The sequence below is a fragment of the Haemaphysalis longicornis genome, unplaced genomic scaffold (genome assembly GCF_048455015.1).
Source record: "Haemaphysalis longicornis isolate Haplotype H1 unplaced genomic scaffold, Haemaphysalis longicornis Haplotype H1 scaffold_4, whole genome shotgun sequence".
In the NCBI taxonomy this organism is placed as follows: Eukaryota; Metazoa; Arthropoda; class Arachnida; order Ixodida; family Ixodidae; genus Haemaphysalis; species Haemaphysalis longicornis.
The window spans coordinates 39,648,245-39,663,776 of NW_027526361.1; the positions used below are offsets into that span (position 1 = coordinate 39,648,245).

At 45.7% G+C, this 15,532-nt stretch overlaps 1 protein-coding gene across 2 annotated transcripts in view; it reads right to left on the reverse strand.

Moving 5' to 3' along the window:
- The window catches only part of LOC144180317 (uncharacterized), a 30,371-nt gene extending 15,317 nt beyond the window's left edge, over nt 1–15,054 (reverse strand). Inside the window, exon 1 of one of the 2 annotated variants that reach the window (XM_077708690.1) lies at nt 14,720–15,054. In XM_077708690.1, the coding sequence (XP_077564816.1) occupies nt 14,720–14,937 (218 nt within the window). In that variant the 5' untranslated portion in view covers nt 14,938–15,054. The remainder of the gene's footprint in view (nt 1–14,719) is intronic. The other variant, XM_077708689.1, reaches the window with a different exon arrangement.
- Between the last annotated feature and the right edge of the window lie 478 nt (nt 15,055–15,532).

Genomic DNA, 15,532 nt, shown 5'->3' on the forward strand with positions numbered 1-15,532 from the left:
AGAAAGAAAGAAAGAAAGAAAGAAAGAAAGAAAGAAAGAAATACACTTCCCAGATTTTTGTTCAGTTCAAGACAGTCGCTGTAACAGCCTGTGCTATTTTTTGTTACTTAAATCACCTTACTGCAAATCGTCCCTGCGATGGTTGAAAGAAAATAACTACGGTCTATGCATACGTAGAACTGAATGCTGCGCTCTATATTCTTCCAATGTACATCTAATTAGGGATTGTGTCATGAAGAAGGAACAGCTTAGCAAAGGATGGTCTTGACAGTATCCCTTTGTGAGAATTCGCTTGTCTTTGAACTTTTTGCAAGTTCATTCATCACGGAGAACGGCCGTACACAAAAGTCGGCGCTCACCCTATATAAATCCTCAGCGTACCGTGAGTTCTGCACGGCCCCGAAGCAACCTTTCTGGTAATTTACTGCCAAAGATAGCAGTGGGGGCTGATTGTTTCACCGCGCATTGTGAATTTATCGGCTATTTCTGTACTGTTCTCCTACATGTCGAACCAGCCTCCCTTTCGCCGCCGTCACAGCAGAGGTACTTAGCGTTTTAATTATTGGCAGGGAACATCAACCGGCAACGTCACAGTCCGTTGAGCCCCCTGTTTTCTGGGCATTACTTTAACGGGTGTCCAAAAGAGGCACGTTCCCTCCCTTGAATGCTCGCCACTATATTACAGCATTTTGAGACCACTCGGTCGTGCGGCTGCACTGGGGATGTAATTCGAGCACGAAGGCAATTTGTTGAGCCGCTAACAGTCCCACTGACAAAGAGAAGCGCTTAATATTTTGTGCAACGCATAGTACGAATGTTGAGCGGTCACGTTCGGGCCATTCGAACAACGCAAACGGCACCTGTGCAACCACGCTGGTCAGGCATGGTCGAAACGTTCCTGTTTTCTTCCTCTCGCTATCATTTTGGACGAAGTGCGACGCATAACATGTGCCTCTCTGGCAGCACTCATCCTTCCCCATCTCCTATCCAGTGACGTCCAGCGATGTGCTGAGTGGGGCCATAACACCAGATCCGAAGGCAGCGGCGTCGTCGGCGCCGGAGCTGCTGCATATTTGATGAGGACCGGACTTGCGATGGTGTCAGCGCGCAGCTTTATGGTCGATATGTTTTACCCCGCTCTCCCACGGCCCGTTCCCGGTTTCCCCCTGGAGGTTAATTGTCTGCGAAGGCCGGCTAATTTTGCCGCTTGCGCTGGTCGCCTCGCGCGTGTCTCCGTCGTCGGCGGGGTATGCCCGCTTCGTCGCCGGAACTTTGCCGGACGCGGTGGCCTCTCGAGCGAACATGTCGTTCGGCGCCGAACGCTGCGTCCCCGCATACTATTTTGGACCCTGGGCAGGTGGGTCAAAGTGTGCGTGTAATGAAATAGGAGGGACGCTCACGAAAGGGGCAAATTAAGGTTCCGGGCCGCTGCTTAAGGTGAAGCCGGAAGAGTCGTTATCATGACGAGACGTCTTGGAATAAAATCAACGAAAGGAAAAAGCAGCAAAGTTAGATCTGCTTCCTTCCGGTACTGAACAGACATGTTTCCCGTCCTGGGTTCCCTACGTGACGTAATGGCCAACGTCCTATGGTTAGTCGAGAAAAAGAAAAGCGAAGTAAAGTGAAGGCCCTGCGCGCTGAATAAACGCAGAGACATGTAATGATCATGTTCCCACACCCAGTTCCCGTCTAACTCGTGAGGCTTCCTGCCTCATTAGGTAGGCTCAAACTTCTTCACTCCTCTCCCATCCCTTTCTTCCTCGCATCTATCGGCGCCATGGCCATCCTTCCTGTCCCACCTGTTCTTTCTACCCATCCATCCCTCATTCTTATTTGGAATGCACCCCGCCATCTCTTGCCCCATCCCTCGCCTCCATCACTTCTTGGGGGCTCTGGCTGTCTCTTCCGCCGATAGTGAACATCCGGGCTCTCCAGGAAGCTCTCTATGAATCTATGAACACGTGCACCGGATCCGCACGAACATTCTGCAGTACCACGTGGACCCGTTGAATCAAAGACTGAAATTGGGACCTGGACCTAGTTCCTGCGGTAAATAAAGTTTGTTCTCTCCCTCTTTTCGCTACCCGTCGGCAAAAAAAAAAAGTACAGGGGATATTTGAAGGATTTCCCAAGAACTTTGAACAAGAACCAAGGCGTACAGCTGGTTTTACAAAAGCGAAACGAGTAAACAATGATTACACTGAACTTGATACGTCTTGCGTCCATTACTTGCGCACATGCAGCATCTCATAGGTTTTACAGCGTGATTCATAGGGCATTGTACTTGATAAGTTTCTGGCCGATTCGTTCTAAATTTTATATTTTTTATCAAGAAATCAGCCATAACAGACACGCAAAACGCTTGAAATTGTGAAAACGACTGAGTAGGTGAAATCAAGGAAATTGCCTACGAAAGCTGGATGAAGATTCAGCGGCTCCAGATAATAGCGGCGATGGTGACCCATACCCACTGCAGAGGATTTTCCAAGAAACTCCAAGGCATACTCAGCTGTTCTAGATTTGGGCACTTTCTAAATGTCACGGCGTGCGGTATCTTGTCGTCAGTTTTTGCATATGGGTGCACGTGCAGCTGATGCGCCCGGGTACAGAGCAAGGCTGACGCGACTTTTACAGCTCCAGTTTTTAGTGCTATAATTCTCACGAATTTCCGCGCACGTGCTGGACAATTCCGGTGTCACATGTTGAGGCCTTTCTCACATGAGAACTAAACACGAAGATGGAGAAGAAAGAATTGCACGTACAGGGAGGGGCCGGCACTTTTTAGGAAACTTGCTGAAGAAAGCTGATAAAATGTATGACAAATTAGCAGCTTTAGGGCATCCTTTATCGGGTAATATCGCAATCACCAATTTTGACCCTCGGATGTGTCCAGAACCTTCAGCAGAAGCGAGGATGCCTCATAATGTTTTACCGGGTAGGGTAGCAGCAAGAAACTACATTTCATATACTGCAATACATGCAATATCGATTTACTGTAAGTTGTAACTTACACTACCACTTCTAAGTTCTAGTGCTGGTTTTTTCGAATCCACTAGTTTGTTTTGATATTCATAATATTATGGGCGAACCCCATCAGGTTGTTTTGGTATTGATTGCTTAGAGTCGCTTTCTGGCTTCGGTTTTTTAGGTTTTTTTTATTTTTAAGCCAACTACAGCTCACAAGGGCTGCTCCGCTAAAAAAACACATTCCCAAGCAGGGTCTTGGAACACTATGGCGAACAACTTCCCTAACTACTTGCACTGGAGCCATGTTTTACACTTACCCACATTATTAAATACAAAGAAACACTTGGGTGCAGTGTACTAGAACAGAGACATGTGTCGTTCGGGGCCGATTGTGGGGGTCCCCTTTACGATGAAAATTTCTGCTGAGCAAGTCCTGTTGTAAGCAGCGCCCCTGGTGGTCGCTGCTTAGTAGTTGATTTAGAAGTTACATTTTTTAAATTAATCCTTATTTATTGCCCTAAATAATCTTATATCTTCATTTTATGATATAAAGTGTTATAAAACCCGTCAAATAACTCTCGAGTTTGGTTTAAAAACTTTTATGGTGTCTTGGCTGCAGCAGGAGTTCTCTGGAGAACGCCTGCGCTCCATACAATTTTTTCATCGCAAAAGGGACCCGCGCTCTCCATTGGTTTTTTTCTTCGCACGACACACCTCTACCTTCTCGTACACTTACCTTGGGTGCATTTGAGGCAAGAATTGTTTACAAAGAAGGGTACCAGTCTTGTTTTAAATAAGCATAGACATGGGTTTGTTTCTACGACACCAAATCGATACCACTGAAGTTAAATTAAAAAAAAAATTGTTTAGAAGAAGCAATACAACTGCTCAAGAAAGATGAGGCTTGTCTACAAATGAGTACGCAATCTTACGGCGCTTATCCGTTTTACCGATGTTATGTTTCTTGGTGGCATTAAAAGAACCCGCCATCCCGTATCCGACTACTGCAAAGACATTGTATCAACAGTGCTGGAATGCTGTTGGATTGATGCATTTGGTTTGTTCGAGACGGAGGTGTTGTTTCTTTTATTTTAATTTCTTGCCCTTTGTTACGGATGTGGTGATGGTGACGTCACCACTTTTTTTTTTCGCTGCCAATAATGCTTCCCTGTTATTCTTATCACATCTATCAATCAGTTACTCTTCTTCGTTGTACTTCCCGGCTCACCAACCTATATTACGAGAAAGGTAAACTTTCGAGGCGGTTCACAGAACGATTTCGTCTCTCATAATTTTTTTTCTTCAATTGTCCCTCGCGACTGTAGTGCGAGAAATAATCTAAATTTCCACTGTTATAAGAAATAAATGTTCTAACTTTGCCAGTCATGCATATTTGTGGAAGTAAAAGGCGTTACACTTGCATTACGGCCAAATTTGGGGGGGGGGGGGGGGGGGGGGGAGGGGGTACTTGCCAGACTGCTTATACCCTGTAAGGTTGCACTAGAACAGACAACCAAGGAAGAGAATTTGAGAATGCCATAGATGCATGTAATCTAGAACAAGTCAATGGTGTCGGCCTCCCTACTTGTATCGGCTTCTAGTGAAGATCCTCAGAGCCTACTTGGGGCACCCGTTGGGGCACCTACGCGGCCAAAAACTTCATCAACCTCTTGCAAAGTAAACTTAATCGTGACGGTAATCGTGACGGTAATTGGTCCTATTGCCAGGCGCTCTATTTTGTGATCCTAGCTTTAGCTTGTCCAACTTTAAGATGGAGAGAGGGTACATATTTTGGCAGAACCGCGTGGAAAAAGTTCCTTTCGTATCAAAAACATGCAGCGAAGATTGTTTGGTATCGGCCAAACACCAGTTTTCCGTGCATTGAAAAACAAACTTGTATTGGTGTAAATGGACGATGGGAATAGCGCTGCGAAGTTTGGACGAAGCACTCAGACAAAAAAAATAGTTCGTGGTGAGAAATTAGATATTAATAAATCTTTTCTTAAATAAATAGCCACACTTGACAGGACCTTCCTCTGGTAATCAAAAATAGGCCTAAATTTACCTTCCCAGTTTTATGAACTACATAATCAGTAATCGCGCGAAAAAATCAAGTGTTGTTGACTTCAGTAGTTTGGCCCAGCAGTCCATAGAATGCAATATCTGCACGCTCCTGAACTGAATGAACCTAACAGAGTAGTTTAGGCACACATATCAGGATCACGGTAATACTAGTTTAAAAGTAATCGTGGATAGATCTCTTGAACTGTTCAAACGGACCTTAAATAGCCAGTAGTCAGTATTTGCCAAAAACCTACTCTGTCCTACTCGGTCCTACTGGGACAGGTGCGATGTTCCCCAATAAAACACACGCAAAAGACGAGATGACGCGATGAGGAAGAGGTAAGAATCCCCTGTCCATCCGAGGGGCACAAAGCTTACGCTAACCTTGTCCGGCAGCTGTTTTTCAAGCATCTTAGAAAAAAAGGCGCCACATTCTAAGCTTGTAGGGTATGAGGTGTGTTTTACAGTAATTGTATATTTCAATGTCTATTAGATAAAGCAGGTCGCAGCTTAGACCGATTACAAAATCAATACAATAAAACAGTGATGCCAGACCGTGTATATTGATAATTGAGCTCTAATGAAACTGTTTTAATGGGTGCGAGGCCACATTTTAGGCAAGTAGGAAAGCCAATGCAATACAACAGTGATGCCAGACTTCCGATGTTCGGAATTGTGGGCTACAAAAAGTGGATTTGGTTTTTTTGGGTTGTTTGCTTTTTGCGAATGCCTTATTTGCCACATGAGGCAAGAAACCATTCGTTGAAAGCAGTGGAAGAACGCAAAATTTCACGTGCCTTCAACTAAAACGAAAGGAAAAACCGTGGTAGGAGCGGAAATCGAACCAGGGGACGAGCAATGACAGGGAAGTGACTGCAACACTACTATACACGTACAGTCATAGACAAATGAAACGCTAGGAACCAGAACCCACAAATAGAACGATTTCTTTCCATGCAAGTTCAATTGACACCACGTGGCTTAACTAAAGAAACAAAGTTGGCAAATGTGGCTTTCCAAATATACCAATAGCGCTTTATTCTTGGACCTCCACAAACAGTATATTTCAATTTTGCATGTTCAGGTTAATATTTTCGTGTTCGCATTTCCCTTGTCCACGTTCGTACCTAAAAAATAAAAAAAGAATACCCTGCACGTACTCCGCCGAAACGCTGCTTTCGATCTGCTGTTAAATCTCAGGTTGTTTGAATTCGAAAGCCTTACAGCTTCCTCTCCCGATATGTTTCTTCGGGACCGCATATTTGGCAATTGGCACTGTCTGATGCCCTCGCTGAGCAATCAGTCTTGGAAGAGAGTCAGACAAAAGGATTGGAGCAAAATTGCTTCCCTCATTCCCACCCTTTTTCCCATAACCCATTCCGATGTCCAAGTTCCCGTTCACAGCAACCCACCCTGTCCGGCTTTTTCCTAGGGGGGACAAGAGGGGTCCCCCCGGGCTCGTCCCCCTGGCGGTGGGTCGCAAGAAAGTCTTTCCCGTTAATTTCTCTCCACCTTCGTGTGGACAAAATTCTCTTTGCCGGTTGGCCTGTTTTTGTACTGTTGCAATTGGGTATAACCGGTTGTACTTCGTGTGGTACCGGGGAGCTATTGAAAGCTCCATTTACTCGATGTATCGCGCGTATGTGCTCTGCTGGATGTATGAAGCTACCAAATACAAATTTGTAGCTGCTCAGTGCAAAGTTTAGAATAGTCTTTGAGCTTATCACATGCCCACTCAAAAGGATTAGGCAATGACGCTGGTAACTACGGCTACGGGCATAAATGATAATCGAAACTATGCAGACCCTCTTATGGTGGGAAAATGCGTTCGTTTAAAGGCGAGGTAATTGTGTGTCTCCTGGGGCGGTATTCTCGTAACTGTCCCTTTTGAAAACGTCCCTTTTGCGTCCCTTTCATCATGACGTACTTCCGGTTAAGCAGTGGGCTTTGGGAGTAGGTTTGCCGCACTTGCGTTACGTCACTTCCTGTTGTTTGCTTTTAGCCAATCAGGGCTCACCAAAAGGGACACTTCTGAAAGGGACGCAAAAGGGGCAAAACTCGAGAATACCGCCCCTGGATAGATAGGCGTAGGTAGGGTGGGGGAAGTGTGAGTCGGGCCAGACCAAAATGTTCGGTCACTTCTGCGTATAGGTCAAAATTACCTGCCCTAGCTAGCTGCCCCTTATGGGGAGCGGACTGCACTCTGTTTCAACCCTCTCCCCAGACTGAATCCTTTCAACACTCCCGAGCACTGGAGGCACGCCGTGGTGCCTTTCCTGGTGCGTGGTCATGCATGCCTGTCCGACCAGCTTTGGCTGGTGGAGTGAGCTGTAGCGGCTTGCTAGGCATATTGCGCCCTGCACTGAGGACTCTACCTGCTGAAGACACCATTGAAACTTTGCAACAATAAGGAGGTTCACCCTCCTCCTACTCAAACCCAGGGACGCGCGGGGACTTGCAAGGGACTTAGGCACTACTCCACGCCTGTGGCAGACAGAAGACGTATTTGAGGTACATTTGAGTTTGCTTAGGTGCTTTGAATACGAAAGCTTTAGGGCTTCCTCTGGTGGCACCTTACTGGTACATCTCGTGTGTGTCATGCTGGTTTAATGAAGCCACTTTGATACAGATTCATAGCTAAGCTATCCAGTACAGGAATTTACAAGCGCTTCGATCCACAGCCCCCCCTCCCACGTAGCATGTGTCTTTGCGCGATGCAGAACGTTAAACGGGCTCATAGGCTGCGCCCCGCGCCTGAAGCGACCTAAAACATACCAAATTACAATTTATAACAAAAAAAAAAAAAACCGCGGAAAATTGAGGTCTTCCGCAATAAAGAGAAAGAGTTGAGCTTAGAAAAAAATGCAATAAAAATTAATGTAGACCCGCAAAGGCTTGAAATCAGGCAGTCAGTGCAAGTACCGAGAACTCTACCCCGAGGCCACGGAACCCGAATGGTGGGATCGTTTTAGCAGCAGCAATAGCCCGCGCAGTGACATCACACATATCCCGTTGGGCACTGTGCAGCGAAGCGTTTGGAAACACGCATTCACTACGGCTTCCCTAACGGTCTTTTGACTGGATGCATGCTTACTCAAAGGGGTTTTCCCATCATAATGACAACTGCCGTCAGGAGCTTACGACTGCATCACCAATCCCCATTTGGCTGCGACCTACAGATACCCATGCAGAAGTTCCAGATACCCGCTCAGTGATTGGCATACCCACTCAAGGGGGCTGGTCAGTGAGGATGAGAGCTGCTGTAAAGGGCTGGTGTCCAGAGCTCATGGTCATTGCAACCAATTTTGAGGGACGTTTAATTATGGTCGGAAATCGTGGTCGTAATTATAGTGCATTCCTTTGCCATTGTTTCGAGGTTGGATTGTCCTATCTCGTCAAGGAAAACAGAGCTGAACCAGAATTAGGAGACTTCACTTAGTCATTCTTTAAGGTTGGCATCTTCTCGATAATTGTAATGCGGCATAAAAGTAATTTTAGGCGACATCAGTCATAACAGCAAAATAAATGGTTTCGTTTTCGTTTCCACGTTGGCTTTTTCGTTATGTTTATTATGTTAAGGCAAAGCGCATTTTAGAGGAAATCGGAGCCAGTCTAAAAACTAAGGTCTTTCTTCGATGTTTCCAGGCAGCCTTGTCTTTAACATAAATGACGGTGAGGCAAGGTACACTTTACAGCCAATTGGAGATGGGTTAGGATGAAAGAAACGTTGATTGGAGACGACATTTCTTTCGTAATTTCTCCTTTTTTTACATTCCCTCATGTGATATTGGTGATGCTGTTTTTGTACTTTACAGCGTGATAAAGTTGGATACAGTTAAACCTGAATATAACGAAATTGACGAAAATTCGCATTTTCTTCGTTACATCCAGGTTTTTGTTACATGCAGGTTGCCAGTTAAAGCTCGCGGGAATGAAGCAGAAACGAAACCAATACGCTACGCATCAGTAATTCTGAACTCGGCCTTCTTCAAGGATATATTTCACACTGAAAAACTGCGTCTACACGGCCATCGAATTCACAAAAAAATAACTAAGTGTGACTTTTGCTTTTTGATACTTTTCGTTCCCTTAACGCATTTCAAGAACCAAACTTATGCTGAAAGGGCGCCTTTTTGCGAACTTCATGCTCTTTTCTGCAGTCAAAATTGTTGAAGGGATGTTAGCTGGAACACCGCACCGGGCGGCGACGTTCTTCTTTCTCGCCGGTGTAGACGGCATTTAAAATTTCGAGCTTGTCTTGAAGAGACAAATCTTTTCGTACTCAGGCAGCAGAAATCATCCACGAACCCATAACACATATATCAGGGGAAACACGCGACTACACACACCGACAGGCTGGCCTAGCATCTAACCGACACCGCATTCACACGTGGAAACGCACGAGAGATTGCTGTGCGGGCGAAATTCGCTAAATTAGAGCACTCCGCTAGCCGATTTTTTTCTTTTCAGACAAAGTGCAAGAAACCTTGACTCATCAGCGTAGCGAATTCGTTACATCAAGGTTAACCGTCGCAACTCCTTCGTTACATAGAGGTCGCAAACAGATGGGCTTCAATGAAGGTGGAAATGCGGTATTGAAAAACTTCGTTAAATCCAGGAATTCCTTACGTAGAGGTTCGTTACATCCAGGTTTAACTATATATGAAAATTGTTTGTATTTGCGAAATCGTATATTTGCGAAAGGATGTACGGAAACTGCTACCTCATTTCTATTGCATTGTGTAAAATATAGTTTGCTATCATTATGTTTTACTTGATACGTTACAGTTTGCGTAAAATTTACCTCTGTCATACTGCCACTGCCATGTAGGGGTCTATGAGGCCCGTCGATCTGTTAGGACTGCTTCTAGCCCATGTACCCCTCCAGATGTATTTCTGGGAAATAACCTGATCGATTGATTGATTGCTTGATTGACTGATTAATTAAAGTATTTATTGATTTATTAATTAATTTATTTATTGATTGATATAAAAATAAAAAGCTACTAAAAAATAAAAGGCTTCGAATATATTTCAAGCTTTTGCTAGTCCTTCATATTTATACATTGAGGCAGAATTCCCTTTACAGGCAATCAGACCTAACCCCCCCCCCCCCCCCAAACACAGAAAGATAAAAGAGAACATTTTTGTTCGCTGAAGTAATCTCACGGGCTTTGAAGGTGAATGCCTAGGGATCATCAGACTTTTTTGCTACTACATCGTCTGTGCGTCACTGTCTTCGTTTTTGTTTCTTCATACTTGTGGGTAGCGCCTGGGCGCCCCTCACCGCGTGCTCTCTTCCCTCGCTCTCCTGTCCCGCCGAACGGTCCACCGGCCTCAAGGACGTCGGGCCGTCGTCCGAGAGATGGTGCGAGGGGCGCGGGTCGGTAGGGCGTGACAATATGCGTAGGCAAGCGCGGGGACTTCGTCATTTAGCGCGAATTACTTCGACTGGCAGACTGGCAGCACTTCACGCTACAGCTGGAGCGCATCTGTTCTACTCACGTGCCGTCACTTATTTCATCTCCCGTTTTGAACGGCATACAACTTTGGTGGTGACCGCGAGCAAAAAAAAGCACACCGCGACATTCGTTTTCCAATTCTTCGCACTGAAGCCCGCTCCACGCCAGCGGCGTCCTTTTTCGTACCATTCGCGTGGATGAAAGACTGTCACTTCTCGAGCTCTATGAGACATATAAGGCTTTCGTTCTAATAAAAGGCTTCGTCTATGGCTCAACGTTGTTTTGTCCTTAACATTTACCCGAATGATACAGGCGATGAGAAATGAGCTAAAAATTAAAAACTACTTTTGTTTGCTTGTCCTTGACATTTTCCATAATGAGGCAAAGTGTCCTTACAAGCAAACGGGGGTAACTGGTGAATAGTTGCAACATATCAGTGAAGGATTAAACAATTGTAACGAGCGAACTCAGCATAAGAGCTTATATTGTTGTACTCGGGGGAAAATAAATAAAACCTTTTAAGGCACGCTGAAAACCGGAACAGATGCATGTTAAGTTCGTGTTCGCCTCATATCGCTTGCCTTGAAGGTTTAAGTCGGAATCATCGCTGTCTCGTTATTGTTGGGCATAAAATAAGCTGCGCCTGAGTCAGCACGGTAGATAATTATTTAGTATCTTAACCAAACGAGATGAGAAGAAATTTTTTTGTCTATCAACACTTGAGAAGCAGTTTACAGTACGGCAGTACAAGTGTAGCGCTTTGAAGGCATTAAAACACAGCAATGTAGTGTTCAGGATAAAAAATCACGCACCCTTTCCGTCTAACGAGGACGATGGTTGAACACGAAGCTTTCTTGGGATGGATTCCTTGGTTGGGCAATCCCACTTTGCGAGTATGTGCTACTCTGGAGGGACGCACCACTTTTCTAGAATACCCACAACAACTCGTTGCACTCCATAGGCTTAACGCTTGGGTTTGGGTTTATGGCGCTAATCGGTACCTGCTTCTTGGCTTTCGCTTCAACCGCGTCAAAACGGAACAGTCAGATAGACGCCACATTCATAACACGAGGGATCCAGCTTTGATTCGGCCATGGGAAGCGTTTATTTTTTATTTCACTTCATCCGCAATGATTCGTCATTATCGTCATAGAAAGTTGGCTTTCCTGCAGGGCATATTGGCGTACAACGGCATCAGTGAGGGCACTAAATCTTCGCCTTAAGGACTAACAGATTAAACAGGAGTCAACCAAAATTCGTTGAAATAACTTCGCGATTCCGTCGGCGCACTTCATCTTGTATTCCTGTTGTTTTGTTTGTTAAAGATGTTGAACTGTAGAAACAGACCCCTAACTGTCAGTATCCAGGATGCCACAAAAATGTCGCTGTGGAGCAACGAGTCGCGCCTACTGGAACAGATGAGATGTTCTCTAATAAAACGCCCCCTCCCCCCCTCCCAAAAAAAGGTGACGCGGTGAGGAAGCAGTTGTCACAGCCCCCTTTTCTGTACTAGGAGTGCATAACTCTGGCTGACCTCAATATGCAGCTCTTTTTCGTGGATCTTGGAAAGAAGAGCGTCACTTTCTAAGCTTTTTGGGTGTGAGGTTATTTTATAGTTACTTTTGTGTCAATGTGTATCATATTAACTTAGGAAAGTGAGAAAATCAATGCAATTATAAGCAGTGCCCGGCCATGGATCACGTTGAAATTGGGCTCTGAGAGCAATAAATGGAACAGGCTCTTTTGTTATTTTGTTGCTGTTGCGATCATCAGTTTTGAAGTTCAAGAACGAACGTCGAAACTTTTCTTACCCCATGCTTTGAGCAAGGAGCAGTAAAGCTTGCGCATAAACTAACCAATGAAGTGTCGACACAAATGGCGGCTCGAAGACTTAAGCGACACACGCCCACTAAAAATCCAACCAAACCAACCGCACGAAACCAACCCTGACCCGTGGCAATGCGTCATTGGTTGCATGACAATTTTATGTTTCTTCTTACTCTGTCCTTAGTAAACACATAGGAACTTCGTGCCAATGCCTCTCAGTCAAGGACGCGTTGTTTGCCCAAGTTTTTCTTCTAAAACTATGCGCTGATAACGCCTCATCAAGGGTGAGCTGTTATATTCTTACACCACCGTTATTTCTCTTCCTGGAAGTTAAGTGAGGCAAATTCCGTGAAATTTACAGATCTTGATTCTTGTCTCTTAAGTTATGAGCTTGTTGCCGTTGAATATCTGTTATGCTCATCAGCAATGCCTTCTTGCCTGAGGCTGCACTGAAAGGAACAGTTGAATTTCTTTTAATCGCTCACCACGTGGCAACAAGCGACGCGATCGATGAGAGTAACGGGGCGAGAATTGAGCCCGCGCAATCCGCCCGGGTAGCTCACCGAATCGTCCTTTTCCTGGCGGCAAGAAAAAGATGAGGAAGGAGTCTGTCGCCAAGGTTGTTGAGTGCCCAGCAGACCTCTACGGGCTGGTTTCCGGTGTCGCGGGTCACATTCCTTGACGCCGGCACTCTATCCAACTAACACTTTGGGTCTTATCCGACAGGAATCGTCCTAGCTTCGCTGACCCAAGTGTCTCAAGGTATCTCCTGCTCAAAAAATACGCCTAATTAAAAATTGTTGTTTTCTGTTTATTTTAGTTGCAATTGCGAAGCCGTTAACACTAGGGAGTGGGTGTTACTGAATTCGGGCTGCCTCCCCAAGAGTTCTGACACTTGAACAGTTGAGCACAATGCAAAAAACATAGTTGGGGATATTAAAGTTCGTGTGATCCGCAAGGATTACTGCTGTCTCGAGTACACATTTGCGCGCCCAAATCGATCCGTTTTTGCGGGTAGTTTCTTCTAGGATCATGAAGCACTAAAACCAGAAACACGATCCTTCCGTTCCAGTCAACCGATGCCACTATGAAGACATTTAATTCTGGACCGACGTCTTATCGGAATGTCTAGCTGACATCGTGCCGGAGATTGCCGTCCAGAGCATTGCCTCGGGCAGTAACTTTTCATTGAATACATAGTTATTAAACACATATATTGTAAAAGTAATAAATATCAAGGAAACCAATAAGGCTCATTATTAATACAGCTATGCGATGCTTTATGTTTGATTATAGGTCTGTCGTCTATATATTATGTGCTATATTTTCCTCACAAACCAAATAAAAACAGTTGAACAGAACTCATGGCAAAATAAAGTATTGAGTTCTCTGACCAAATTACTAGTGAAATTAGTCTCACCATTTGAGGTGGTGGGCGATATGAAACACTAGAGATGATGTCTTATGAGCAGGAACAGGCAAATGGGTAACAAAGCTTCTTTTTTACAACACATTTATGTGATAGCAAAATTCTTTTCCGTGCACCCCCAAAGACGAAGCGGGCCTTAAAGACTGGAATTACTATCAGTGCCATTTGTGTACCAGAGTGCTCCAGATCATCCGCCTCTTCTTCTGCGAGACCCACTTCTCATTTGGTAACCTAAATATTCAAAGAATCTATGCTAGCAAACAAACAAAAAATAAATGCGAGGGCATCAGTATGACGCTTACAGTACTGTGATTGGTCATTGCTGTCTATCACTTGTAGTTGGGAGATTTTTTGGACGCCATTCCTTCGAATGGCACGTGCAAAACTCTCCATAAATAATGAACACAGTGCACACACAAAGCCTGCAAAATAAGACCTACAGCAACTTCCAAGAAATATCCGCAGTAAATGCTTCCCCGAAGATGCACAAGCGATAGTTCTCAACAAGCACTCTATAGAGCCGACTTCCGTAGCTGCCATAGCAGCTTCCATACTGTCACCAAAACTTTACTTTGCTGACAAACAGTACGCATTGCCATAAATGTTTCGGAGCTGACGCCTTTGTGCCTTTATGAAAATAATCGAGTTTCACTGAAATCTCACAATAAATAGAAACACAAATCGAGGATACACCAAGATGAATCAACTTTCATTATTTCATGTATAGTCTCAAAATATAAGGTGGGATATATAGAAATCATATCGCTTATGGACGTTATCTTTGGGTTGACAAGCATCTGGGCGTGGAAAATTCTGCAGAAACTTCACTTAAGGGCATTTGTCCAAGAGCAGGCACAATCAAAGAGGGAAAAAAATGTGCTTAGTATTCGATTTAGTACCCGGACTGAGAATCCGCAAGGTCGCAGGGGAGGAGGTGTAGGAAGGGGTGTCATTTAAAATCCCGACTCACAGCGGTTGGTGCCAGGAGCGCTTGCTGGCGAACAGCATGTAGCCGCACTTGCAGAGGCCCGCGTTGAAGCGGAAGCCCGTGAGGCGGCAGAAGGCCTTGCAGTCGAGTCGCTTGGCCGGCTCGACGCTGGGCGTCAGGGTCAGCAGTAGCGTGAGCACGAGGCAGCCGGCAACGGGGCACGAGATCGCCGAGGAGGACCACGCTCGAGCCGGCGTCATGTTCCGCTGCACTGCGCAGGACGTCGCCCACTTGTTCCTCGCTCTTCGTCTTCTCTCGCACGACGGGCCTTTCGAAGTTGCGGCGCCGGTCAAGTTCGCCCAGGGCGCCTTAAAAACGCGCCGTCGGAGAGGCCGGCCGGAGCCCGGACTCCGCCCCGTTCCGCCTGCTTGGCTCGTCGATTGGACCCCGGACGGCGGGCTGCGGCCCGTGGCTGGCCCGACCGCTCGTGACGCGTGTATGCGCACGGCATACATGCTGAACGATGTGAAGCTTGTTGCTCGTACACGCGTGAGTCTGGGAGGCTGTGTGTGTGCGTTAGTCGCCAGCGGGAATACATAATCCATTACACTAAGGGAGGGTGAACGCCGCGTCCCAGGGCCTGCTTAGAAATATCAGCGTTGTGCCTCTGCCGCTTGTCGTGCGTGAAAATTGCCAATGACGTCAGAAAACTTTCACAACGGCGGGTAATCTTGTTTTCCCGCGCTATGCCAATTTCTCGAGTTTTGAGCGCATGCGAGCGGGAAAGGAAGCAGTGTATAGTTGAAAGCGCTTGTTCTTGAGAAGATGTCTACAAACACCTGTTGCTAGGCGTCT